This window comes from Bufo gargarizans, chromosome 3 (genome assembly GCF_014858855.1).
Source record: "Bufo gargarizans isolate SCDJY-AF-19 chromosome 3, ASM1485885v1, whole genome shotgun sequence".
In the NCBI taxonomy this organism is placed as follows: Eukaryota; Metazoa; Chordata; class Amphibia; order Anura; family Bufonidae; genus Bufo; species Bufo gargarizans.
In genome coordinates, this window is record NC_058082.1 from 333,339,750 (window position 1) to 333,353,517 (window position 13,768).

At 41.2% G+C, this 13,768-nt stretch overlaps 1 protein-coding gene across 1 annotated transcript in view; it reads right to left on the reverse strand.

Annotated features, from left to right (window-relative positions):
- The window catches only part of KDM5B (lysine demethylase 5B), a 56,750-nt gene that overhangs the window by 20,921 nt on the left and 22,061 nt on the right, over positions 1 to 13,768 (reverse strand). Inside the window, exons 10-15 of the mRNA XM_044287288.1 lie at positions 13,399 to 13,518; positions 13,166 to 13,324; positions 12,906 to 13,087; positions 12,664 to 12,826; positions 9,423 to 9,542; positions 990 to 1,184 (exon numbers count right to left, since the gene is read on the reverse strand). Coding sequence (XP_044143223.1) covers positions 990 to 1,184; positions 9,423 to 9,542; positions 12,664 to 12,826; positions 12,906 to 13,087; positions 13,166 to 13,324; positions 13,399 to 13,518 — 939 coding nt within the window. The remainder of the gene's footprint in view (positions 1 to 989; positions 1,185 to 9,422; positions 9,543 to 12,663; positions 12,827 to 12,905; positions 13,088 to 13,165; positions 13,325 to 13,398; positions 13,519 to 13,768) is intronic.

The window sequence follows — 13,768 nt, forward strand, 5'->3', positions numbered from 1 at the left end:
AACCGGTGCCAGAAATAACACAGTGGATGGAGCCACTCTAACCACTTGGCTGTCCCAGCTTACTGCAGTTGATTCCACGACGGTGGCTGCCGAACACAACTAATTGGGGGGGGTTCATGACCTATCCAGATAGTACATCCATATCTAGACACTAGAAAATCCTTTTAAGTTTCTTTTTCAATGATCCATAAGTATGGATAAAGAAGAGATCAGGTGAAAATACCTTTTTTTCTGCCATCCAAAAAAGGATTTTTAACCAAAACTAAATAAAAAAAACTTAGAGATTATAAGTATTAATTTTGCAGTCATAAATTTTACACTAAGTTCACATTACATTTTTGCCCCAATTTTACGTTAATGCAGGCATGTCCAAACTGCGGCCCTCCAGCTCTTGCAAAACTACAACTCCCAGCATGCCCTAATAGCTTACAGCTATTAGGGCATGCTGGGAGTTGTAGTTTTGCAACAGCTGGAGGGCTGCGGTTTGGACATGCCTGCGTTAATGGATGCCTCAGACTGATGCAATCCAGCAGTATCTGCTCACCATAGAGTTCCATTGTAAAAAAACAAAAATAAATGAAAAATTATAAAAGTTAACACACTTTTTTTTTTTTACCAGATTAAGGATAGATAATCTATATTTTTCCCAATGTTAAACGTCAAAAAAGTGATGTGAGCCTTAGACATTTTCCACAAGGACCATTACTTAAACAATCTCTAAAATGGCGTCCTAAGTACCCAGTTTCTCTTCATCCTATGGCAAGGAGTTTGAACTGCGCTCAACTATTGCCATCAGTCTCATAGACTTTAAAGGCAGTGTGTATGTTTGATTGAAAGTTTATTCAAATTCCTCTTCACTGCACCACTTTGGGGGGAGGGGGGCTTGGGAACATTGTTCTAAGGGTTGAGGAGGTCCCAGAGTTGATGCTCCCAATGACCACCTATCTTGTAGCATGAAAACCAGTTATCACACAGCGAAGAACCCTTACCATCTTTCGAACAGCCTCTCTGAGTCTTCGCTCCTCATCAATCATCATAGCTAAATCTTTCTGTACAGAGGAAGCCAGAACAACATCCAATTCTTCTGCTTTACAAGCCATCTTGCAGATCATCTCATCATGAGAGAACACACAGTATCTGTTCAAGGCTCGATAATGTTCCACACACTGGCGACCAAGAGGCAGCTGAGCGGAAATAAAAAAATAAATAAATCTTTCAGGCCGTGGGTGGACCGACATTTTCAAGTTAAAAATTAGCATTTTTTTTTTTAGTCTTCCTTCCCTGTGTCGGGATCAGCCTTAGGCCTCTTTCACACTACCGTTTTTTTTTTCCGTTTTGCGGTCCGATTTTTGCGTTCCGTATACGGTCCGTATACGGAACCATTCATTTCAATGGTTCCGCAAAAAAAACGGAATGTGTTCCGTATGCATTCCGTTTCCGTATTTCCGTTCCGTTGAAAGATAGAACATGTCCTATATTTGGCCGCAAATCACGGTCCGTGGCTCCATTCAAGTCAATGGGTCCGCAAAAAAAACGGAACACATACGGAAATGCATCCGTATGTCTTCCGTTTCCGTTCCGTTTTTTCTGAACCATCTATTGAAAATGTTATGCCCAGCCCAATTTTTTCTATGTAATTACTGTATACTGTATATGCCATATGGAAAAACGGAACGGAAACGGAACCACAATGGAAGCAAAAAAACGGAACGGATCCGTGAAAAACGGACCGCAAAACACTGAAATGGACATACTGTAGTGTGAAAGAGGCCTTAGGGAACAAACTGCGCATGCGCTAGCTGCGAGATTACGGCACTAACTTTGTGACGTCGGGGAGCAAGGAGGAGATTCGGAGGATGTGGGCGTGGCTGGGCACCAAAAACATTAGTAACAGCCCCTTGGACACCTTACTTTCCTCATTTATATATATATATATATACACATATACACACATATATATATATATATATATATATATATATATATATATATATATATATATATATATATATATATATAAATAGTTTTTTGACACAATAAAAGCACTGAGAGCTATGGGGAATGGACATTGCGGACGTGCTAGCAGCGCATGTCTGCAGCTCTATAGGCAAAATCCAGGTGACAGAATCCCTGTCCCTTACAAAAAAGAAAAAAAAAAAAAAAAAAAAAAACACACACAACACCCTCCATCAATACCCAATCAATATGCATTCAATACCCTTAAGCCTCATGCAGAAGTCAGTGGAACACGGTCCGCGAGATACTGGACTGGCATTGCAAGACAGCACGGCATCATGGCAACCAATGACTGCGTGCGCTGCTGCAATGCCAGTCCGGTATCTCACGGAACGTGTTCCACGGACGTCTGCATGAGGCTTTAAAAGGGTTGTCTTATCATGGACAATGGGGGCACATCGCTAGGAAATGCCCCCATTGTCTAATAGATGTGGGTCCCGCACCTATATCGAGAACGGAGCCCCGCAAGTGAAGGAGGGCGCACTGCGCATGCACAGCCATATTCTATGGGGTCAGCAAAAATAGCCGAGCACTGGCTTGGCCATTTCCATCGGCCCAATAGAAATTGATAGGAACGGGGGCCGTGCATGCGCAGTACGCTCCCATGCACTTCTCCAGAGTCCTCCAGCCACCACCTTGCGGGGCTCCGTTCCCGACCCGCACCTATAGGACAATGGGGGCATATCCTAGTGATAGACGCTTGTAGCAGGTCACAGCACATCTCCCTGTGACCGCAGCTGTCTAATGACCGCATTGTCACAGCCATCTGCTGAAAATAAAAAAATAAAAAACTAACGCTTTTATACTGGGGGTGTTACAAAGCAGTGCTCAGAATATTCAGCCCCGCCGACTAGTGCTCAAATTGCTCATTTACATATGAATAAAAGACCCGATTTCTATGCATCCGTTTACCATACAAATGAAAGGTACAGTTTTAATCAGCATGATGAGCCCTACCAGGCAGTATGTCTGGTTTAATAGGGTTGATCCTGGTGACAGAGCCTCTTTTAAAAAAAAAAAATTATACTAATGAACTATCCTCCTTATTCTTGGCTAGGTCCACAGTTTAGTTTCTAGCGCCAGCCACAAACAGCTGTTAAGTGGGGATTGTTGGGTGTCAGACCCCGACCAATCTGAAATCTATCTAGAGGATAGGTCATCAATATCAAAAAGCTGGAATATATCTTTAAGTCCAGAGCTATATTTATAATCTTACTGGTTAAGGGCTCTTTCACACTTGCATATTTCTTTTCCGGCATAGAGTTCCGTCGTCGGGGCTCTATGCCGGAAAAATCCTGATCAGGATTATCCCCATGCATTCTGAATGGAGAGAAATCCGTTCAGGATGCATCAGGATGTCTTCAGTTCAGGACCGGAACGTTTTTTGGCCGGAGAAAATACCGCAGCATGCTGCGCTTTTTGCTCCGGCCAAAAATCCTGAAGACTTGCCGCAAGGCCGGATCCGGAATTAATGCCCATTGAAAGGCATTGATCAGGATCCGGCCTTAAGCTAAACGTCGTTTCGGCGCATTGCCGGATCCGACGTTTAGCTTTTTCTGAATGGTTACCATAGCTGCCAGGACGCTAAAGTCCTGTTTGCCATGGTAAAGTGTAGTGGGGAGCGGGGGAGCAGTATACTTACCGTTCGTGCGGCTCCCGGGGCGCTCCAGAGTGACGTCAGGGCGCCCCAAGCGCATGGATGACATGATCGCATGGATCACGTCACCCATGCGCATGGGTCGCTCTGACGTCATTCTGGAGCGCCCCGGGAGTCGCACGGATGGTAAGTATACTGCTCCCCCGCTCCCCACTACTACTATGGCAACAAGAACTTTAATAGCCTCCTGGCTGCCATAGTAACACTGAACGCATTTTGAAGACTGATCAGGCGTGTAATTCCGGCAAATGGAGTACTCGACGGATCCGGACAACGCAAGTGTGAAAGAGGCCTAAAACTAAAAACGGTCAACAAGTAAATTAGCAAACTTTAACCGCTTCATTACCAGAGAGTGTTTTTCTCCCTTCCTTACCAGGCCAATTTCTCAGTTGTACCAATGGGCCTATTTAACCCCTTAGGGACCGGGCTCATTTTCACCTTAAGGACCAGGCCATTTTTTGCAAATCTGACCAGTGTCACTTTATGCGGCGATAACTTTAAAACGCTTTGACTTATCGAGGCCAGTCTGAGAATGTTTTTTCGTCACATATTGTTGACACTGGTAAAATGAAGTAATAAAAATTCATTTATAAAAATAAAAAAAAATAAAACAAAATTTACCCAAAATTTGGAAAACTGCAAATTTTTAAGATTCAATTTCTCTAGTTCTATAATACATAGTAATACCTACAAAAATAGTTAATACTTTACATTCACCATATGTCTACTTCATGTTTGGATCATTTTGGGGATGATATTTTATATTTTGGGGATGTTAGAAGTGCAGAAGCAAATCTTGAAATTTTTCTGAAATCTTCAAAAACCAGTTCAGGTCTGAAGTCACTTTGTGAGGCTTGCATAATAGAAACCACCCAAAAATGACCCCATTCTAGAAACTACACCCCTCAAGGTATTCAAAACTAATTTTACAAACTTTGTTAACCCTTTAAGCGTTCCACAAGCATTAATGGAAAATAGAGATACAATTTCAAAATTTCACTATTTTGCAGATTTTCCATTTTAATATTTTTTTCCAGTTACAAAGCAAGGGTTAACAGCCAAACAAAACTCAATATTTATGGCTTTGATTCTGTAGTTTACAGAAACACCCCATATGTGGTCGTAAACTGCTGTACGGGCACACGTCAGGGCACAGAAGGAAAGGCATGCTATACGGTTTTTGGAGCACAGATCTTGCTGGACTGTTTTTTTTTTTTTTACCATGTCATGTCCCATTCGAAGCCCCCCTGATGCACCCCTAGAGTAGAAACTCCAAAAAAGTGACCCCATTTTAGAAACTACGGGATAGGGTGGCAGTTTTGCTGGTACTAGTTTAGGGTACATATGATTTTTGATTGCTCTACATTACACTTTTTGTGAACAAGGTAACAAGAAATAGCTGATTTGGCACAGTATTTTTGTTTTTGTTATTTACAACATTCATCTGACAGGTTAGATCATGTGGTATTTTTACATAGCGGGTTGTCACTGATGCAGCGATAGCTAATATGGATACTATTTTATTTATGTAAGTTTTACACAATGATATTTTTTTTTGTTTCAAAAATGATATCATGTTTTAGTGCCTCCATAGTCTGAGAGCCATAGTTTTTTTCATGTTTTTGGGCCACTATCTTAGGTAGGGTCTCATTTTTTGCAAATTGAGATGACTGTTTGATTGGCACCATTTTGGGGTGCATATGTTTTTTGATAGCTTGCTATTACATTTTTTGTGTTGTAAGGTGACAAAAAAATTGCTTTTTTTTTTTTTACACCATTTCTTTTTTTTTTATGGTGTTCACCTGAGGGGTTAGGTCATGTGATATTTTTATAGAGCAGGTTATTACGGATGTGGCGATACCCAATATATATAAGTTTTTTAATTTACCCAAGTTTTACACAATAAAAGCTTTAAAAAAAATAAAAAAAAATAATGATGTTTTAGTGTCTCCATATTCCGAGCCAGTGTTTTTATTTTATTTTATTTTAATTTTTTGGGGGCGATTGTCTTAGGTAGGGGCTCATTTTTTTTGCAGGATGAAGTGACGGTTAGATTGGTACTATTTTCGTGGGCATACACTTTTTTCATCACTTACTGTTGTACTTTTTGTGATGTAAGTTGACAAAAAAAATGCTTTATTTAGGCCTCTTTCACACTTGCGTTGTCCTGATCCGGCGTGTACTCCACTTGCCGGAATTACACGCCGGATCCGGAAAAACGCAAGTGAACTGAAAGCATTTGAAGACTGATCTGTCTTCAAAATGCTTTCAGTGTTACTATGGCAGCCAGGACGCTATTAAAGTCCTGGTTGCCATAGTAGTAGTGGGGAGCAGTATACTTGCAGTCCGTGCGGCTCCCGGGGCGCTCCAGAATGACGTCAGAGCGCCCCATGCGCATGGATGACGTGCCATGTGATCACGTGATCCATGCGCTTGGGGCGCCCTGACGGCACTCTGGAGCGCCCCGGGAGCCGCGCTGACGGTAAGTATGCTGCTCCCCCGCTCCCCACTACACTTTACCATGGCTGCCAGGACTTTAGCGTCCCGGCAGCCATGGTAACCATTGAGAAAAAGCTAAACGTTGGATCCGGCAATGCACCGAAACGACGTTTAGCTTAAGGCCGGATACGGATCAATGCCTTTCAATGCATGCTGCGGTATTTTCTCCGGCCAAAAAACGTTCCGGTCCGGAACTGAAGACACCCTGATGCATCCTGAACGGATTTCTATCCATTCAGAATGCATTAGGATAAAACTGATCAGGATTCTTCCGGCATAGAGCCCCGACGACGGAACTCTATGCCGGAAGAAAAGAACGCAGATGTGAAAGAGCCCTTAGCACAGTTTTTATTTTTTACAGTGTTCATCTGAGGGGTTAGGTCATGTGATAGGTTTATAAACCAGGACGATACGGACGCGGCGATACCTAATATGTAAACTTTTTTCCCCCCATATTTTTTTTTTTTAACTTTATTTGGGGGAAATGATCCCCCCCCCCCCGCGCATTGACCCCGGGTGCCTGCTCAATGATTTGAGCAGGCACCCAGTTCCGATCACCGCCGCCACCCAGCGAAGTGAATATTGACGAGCTGGGCGGCGCTTCAGAACGGCGGTTGGGGGGAGGCTGTCTGGGCAGAAGTAAAGCTGAAACGCCGCCCCTTGGGCAGAAAGACGAGCAATTCTATCAGGTTATAAAACATTGGTTTGCAGTGTTCATAAGGTGGACAGGGGTTAGACTTATGTTTTTAATACACAATAAAAGACCTGTGCATACATATATACAGCTAATTATGCTTATTCGGCCTGTCAGTGTCCCTTTAAGTACCAGGACATCAGGGCCTACCTGTACACCCTATGTCCTAAACAGGTTAACAGCCTGTCTAAATGTATTTGATATTTCTTAATTGTACTACACAGGCGCCTACACTAATACTTTCTGGCGCTGCGGTACCGCAGCAGTATTGCCAATGCTGCTAATCCAAAGTATTGTGTATAATCTCTCTTAAGCTACTGCGCGATGCGCTTCCTGCATGCCTTCACTATCAGTGCTCAAGAACCCGCAGTATACAGTGACTCAGATGCCCTCAGATTGGTAATTAACTTATTCTGAGTGTTCGTCTGTTTGACTGTCTGTTCTGCATTTTCTTAGTCTTCTTTTATGTTGTCACATCCAGGGAATACAGGAGGCTGGACTCTGCTAATTAAGCCGATATTGAGCTTGCCCCGGCTGGTGGCACAGCTCAGTTTGAAAGGGCTGCTTACTAGCGCTCGCACGGAGCGCTGTGTGACGTCACAGCAAGAGCTACGGGTGACTACGAGGACCAAAGAATAGTGTACTATTCAAAACGCGTTGGAGCAACTTTGGTCATCCTAGTCACCAGGATGCCACCTCTGGATGCAAATCCCTAGAGTAAGCTCTATGAAGACACAAAGCAATCACAGAATGCTTGGAAATTTAAACTCTGGAGACTGAGGCAGTTTTGTGACCCAAAGTTAGAAATGGAAAATATGAGGCTCTATTCATTATTCTGTCAGAGGCTCCGTTAAGGGCCTCAGTCAGCATTTGTCATAATGGATGTGAAAAATTGTGTGGCAAGCTGTCAAAATAACATATACCCTGATGGAAACTTGACAGCCCCATTATAAGTGAATGGTGTTTATTGGGTGGCATTAGAGTCCAACAAAAGACGGACCAAACATTCTGTTATTTTTGTGTTTCTGCTCCTATGAGAAATTTTTAACATATGTATGCACAAAAGCAGGTTTACACAGCCCGATTATTGGGGAAGAACATTCCTACGATCACTTCTAAAGGTGACGCAGATAACCCGATTAACAAGTAAAACACTAGTTTATTTGGTCAAAGAGTCGTTCATGTGGACACATTATTGTTTCTGGGCAGCAAATTGTACTATATTAACAGCACTCTGCTGCACAGAAACAATGCAGTTGTATGAGGACGATAGTGATTCCTCATACTGTGGAGGAGATCGCTGCATGTAAATGCAGCACTACACCTCCACTAACCAGTTGTCAGGACGGAGTGCTTCCTTCCCAACAATTGTGTGCTCGGACGCTGCATGTATACAATACACCATTGGTCATTCCTTTATACGCAATATATTATTTGCGTGCCGACCTATCCCTTGGTTGAACTTGATGGACTTATGTCTTTTTTTCAACCGAACTAGGGTACTTTCACACTAGCGTTTTCTTTTCCGGCATAGAGTTCCGTCCTAGGGGCTCTATACAGGAAAAAGAGCTGATCAGTTTTATCCCCATGCAATCTGAATGGAGAGCAATCCATTCAGTATGCATCATGAGGTCTTCCGTCTTTTTGACTGTTCAGGACGGAGATAATACTGCAGCATGCTACAGTTTTGTCTCCAGCCAAAAATCCGGAACACTTGCCGAAATGCCTTCTGGTCTGAGCAGACCGAAAAAAATGTGAAAAATAAATGCCGGATCCGTTTTTCCGGATGATACCGGAAAGACGGATCTGACATTTCAATGCATTTGTAAGACGGATCAGGATCCTGATCAGTCTTACAAATTACATCAGTTTGCATACGTTTTGATGGATCCGGCAGGCAGTTCCGGCGACAGAAATGCCTACCAGATTCCTCTGCCGCAAGTGTGAAAGTACCCTTAACTATGTAAGAGTCTTTACTTTTAGACATTACAGAATGAAAAAAAAAAATCAAGAATTCAACGAGCGTCCTACTCGTTAGAGCTTACCATCTGTATTTCTTTATAATTTTATGAAAGCACTGTATGTAAAACCAACTTTGTATGCCATCTTTAAAATTAAAGAGGACCTGTCATGGTTCCTGACATTCCTGTTTTAATAGCTTCATGCGTCCCCCATATAACAACAATTCTGGAGTTCTTATGGCTATATGTTGTGCCATTCCTTTATTATTTCTACTAGAAGTTATGAATTAATTGCTATTAGCCTTCAGTAAGGGTACAGAGGGGTGTTACCAGTTGGGGTGTACCTGCACAGTCTGACAGTGACACCCCCAACTGGTTACCTCCCCTCTGTACCCTTACTGCAGACTGCTAGCAACTCATTCATAACTTCTAGTAGAAATAATAAAGGAATGGCACAACAGACATAAGAATAGATGCCCCAGAATTGTTATTACATGGGGAACGCATGAAGCTATTAAAACAGGAATGTCAGGAGCGGTGACAGGTCCTCTTTAATGCATAGTCATTTTACACACTATTTAAATACTTCTCATACCCAGTCCACTGTGCAAAAATTCACAGCCTCTGCAAAGTTGAAGCCCTGATTAAAGCCACTGTGATATGCCCGAGGAAAAGTGATGACAAATTCTCCAGCACACTGATTGGTCCGATATATCTGTAAAGAATTAAACAAGTAAATAATAAACATTACTAAATAAAAGAATACATGACCATAGCAAGACAAAAAAAACTGCTAGAATGGACAAGACAAGAAGAAGATGCTAATGAAGGGAGTCTGTGAAACTAGACAACCACCTTGATTTGTAAAATAAGAGGGTAGCAACACTCCCTTGACCAATACATTATAGTCACACAACAAAAGCATAAAAAAAAAAAAATGAATGCTGCCTTTGTTTTACGGTGTTACAAATCTAAGTGGAATCAAAAGGCACATGGATTGCCATTTATTGTGGAAATCACAGGCTCACATTCAGCAAACTGATCCATCTCCAGAAGGATATAGATACTCTAGAGAGAGTTCAGAGAAGAGCTACTAAACTAGTACATGGATTGCAGGATAAAACTTACCAGGAAAGGTTAAAAGACCTTAATATGTATAGCTTGGAAGAAAGAAGAGACCGAGGGGATATGATAGAAACTTTTAAATACATAAAGGGAATCAACTCGGTAAAGGAGGAGAGCATATTTAAAAGAAGAAAAACTACCACAAGAGGACACAGTTTTAAATTAGAGGGGCAAAGGTTTAATACTAATATCAGGAAGTATTACTTTACTGAGAGAGTAGTGGATGCATGGAATAGCCTTCCTGCAGAAGTGGTAGCTGCAAATACAGTGAAGGAGTTTAAGCATGCATGGGATAGGCATAAGGCTATCCTTCATATAAGATAGGGCCAGGGGCTATTCATAGTATTCAGATATATTGGGCAGACTAGATGGGCCAAATGGTTCTTATCTGCCGACACATTCTATGTTTCTATGTAACGTGACACGCTGACATGTCAGAAGAACGATAATTCTCCATCAGGGACAGGACTCATCTCAGGGTAATTTGCATATGTATCAAATCGTTATTTTTATTTTTTGGACACAATAAAAGCACACAGAGCTATGGGGACTGGGTACTGCGCATGTGCTAGCGGCCATCTAGCAACCCATGTCCTCAGCTCTATACACAAAATCCCGGTGACAGGTTCCCTTTAATGGCAGGGATTCCAAATGGTGTTTTTCAACACAATAATGCTTGCCAACACACAAAAGTTTTTTTTAAGAATGTCTCTGCCACATTGCAACACTGGCTTGCCCTGCCACCAGATTTATTGCCAATTGAACATTTATGGGACCAGATGGGACACCAGCTTCAGTAAGCTATAAGTGCGCAGGATCTACAGACCCAGCTGCAACATCTGTGGGCAAATGTGCCGCACAATACCATAAATAACCTTTATGCCTTCATGCCCAACCGTATCTGTTCCTGTTTCCAGGCTGCAAGTGGCACAACAGGGTAATAAAGTCACCTTTCAATTGTACAGATTTCTCCAATAAACCTAAGCTTACACTGTAGTAATGTTGGTAGTGGCTTTGAATGCTCCGAGTCTCACTGACAAGACCAACAGCATTCATGCTGCAATTCTTATTTTGGCCACCAGATGGCAGGCCAACAAAAGAAATGAGCAATAGACAGTAAAACTTATTTTAAAAATATATGATTGTTCAAAATTAAAAACTTTATAGGCTCATATGAGCTTCAAAATCATTAAAATGTAATTTTTTTTTTAAGTTAAAATATATATATTAGTTTAAAATCACCCCCGTTTCCGTATAATAAAAAAATAAATACCCAAATAACAAAAAATATAAAGATCATGGGTATCATCGCGACTAAAAACGCCTGTACTATTAAAATATCAAAATATTTTTCCAATACGGCGAATGGAGTAATTGAAAAAAAGGGTCAAAATGGCAAATTCGCGTTTTTGTTGTTGCTTCTCTTACCCCCCAAAAATTTAATAAACTGTGATTCAAAAGTCCCACACACTCCAAAATGGTATCAATAAAAACTACAGATTGTCCTGCAAAAAAATTTGCGCATGTGCTAGCGGCCATCTAGCAACCCATGTCCTCAGCTCTATACACAAAATCCCGGTGACAGGTTCCCTTTAATGGCAGGGATTCCAAATGGTGTTTTTCAACACAATAATGCTTGCCAACACACAAAAGTTTTTTTTAAGAATGTCTCTGCCACATTGCAACACTGGCTTGCCCTGCCACCAGATTTATTGCCAATTGAACATTTATGGGACCAGATGGGACACCAGCTTCAGTAAGCTATAAGTGCGCAGGATCTACAGACCCAGCTGCAACATCTGTGGGCAAATGTGCCGCACAATACCATAAATAACCTTTATGCCTTCATGCCCAACCGTATCTGTTCCTGTTTCCAGGCTGCAAGTGGCACAACAGGGTAATAAAGTCACCTTTCAATTGTACAGATTTCTCCAATAAACCTAAGCTTACACTGTAAGGGTCCTTTCACATGTCCGTATGTGTTTTACAGACAACGGCAAGGTGTGTTCCGCATTTTACGAACCGCACATCGCCGGCAATCTCATAGAAAATGCCTTTTCTTGGACATGTTCTATTTTTTGGGATGCAGACATGAATGGGTCCGCACCTGTTCAGCCAATATTGTAATAGCTTACATAGATCAACATTACATTAACACATATAGTGGACCCTCAAAAGGCTCTGGGATGACCAATGTAAATTGAAACCACTATAACGTGAGTCAATAACTATGGAAAAGTAGTAATTGGTTCCAAAGAACCAAAATGTCATCCCAATATAAAAGAGAATATACATTTAAACAAAAATGAGAAAAGAAGCAAGACGGGTAAAGTCTCTGCTTGTAACAGAGAGGAAGAGCCGCGGGAAGCTGTAATTCACTTTGTATGAAGACAGGAGCTTCTTTACGGTCCTGTAGAACTAGGGAGGAATTGCGTTTTGTGTGAATTGTTTTTGCTTCCCACTACATTGTATGCAACTGTAAATTATGAGTGAAAAAATATAAAAGTTCTACAGGACCGTAGTAAAAAAAAAAAAAAAAAAAAAAAAAAAAAAAAAAATTATATATATATATATATATATATATATATATATATATATTATTTATAGCATAGCAAGCATTTGAAAGCACGATGTAATACATACGTCTTTGGCAGTGAAAGGGTGAATGCAAATAGTTTCAGCAACCATAGAACTAACATTAGGAAACATACCGGCACACCATGAGACATCAAAGTGTTTGGATTCATGATGGTAACCAGTTGGTGGAGGAGGTCAGGTTGAGCAATAAATAACTCTGGAGCCAATTTCTTCATCACCTCCTCCAGCTGCTCTGCAGCATATCCAGGAGCACCATACCAAGTCTTCGGCTCACCCCTGATAAAATAGCAATGTAAAACTAAGACCACAGCGTTTAACTGGTATATTACTTAGATGTTTACACATAAAGTCTTACCAGTGTAAGTAATTGATTGAATAACTCCAATGATCCTCAATGTGCCAACAAAAAGAAGAGAAGCACATGCCCACATAAAGCCAGGGCAACTTCATCCCACAGATATCTGCAGTTATATGGGCCAAAACAGATGCCTCCATTACAGGCATATTATTTAAATTCCAGCCACAGTCCAGGTAATCCTAAGAAGATCATCAAAAATTAACACTAGAGAAACAAACTGGACATTCATGGTTATTTCCAAGTTGTAAGATATTTACCTCATCTTCATGTTTTACACGGAACCTCCCGCCTCGCACAGGAAATCCGCTTCCAAACTCTTTTGAAGCAATATCCGCGCCATACTCAACAGTTACATCTTCCTCTATAGTGCTTACTAGACGCCAGAACTCTTTCTCTACCAGCTCTGTAGGCACCATCTAGCAAATAAAGGGAAGGGCTATACTCGGCTCTTAAGAACAATAGGATATCACAACACATCAAATATACTTACATGCACAGGCATGTTAAAATAATCAGACTTGAAGTTATCTGCCATTTCTCCAAACATACGTAGGGTATAATCTCTAGCTGCTTGCTCAAAACCAAATGCTTCTTGTGGCTTACTGCACTCCTGAATAGAAAAAAAGAGAGATATATATATATATCCATCTATATATAAAGAATGAAAATCAAAAACAAATTAACATAAAATGGAAAAAATAATTTAATTTGGCTGATAAGACCAAAAAATTAAATAAGAAGAAGGAAATCTCCCCAAGATCAGAGGTTGCTTTGTTTGAGTAGGCATTTCTCCCGGTACCCACAATCCTACTCCACACTGAGGAGCAACACCCCGATACAGGTGTCTGTGGATGGACAAC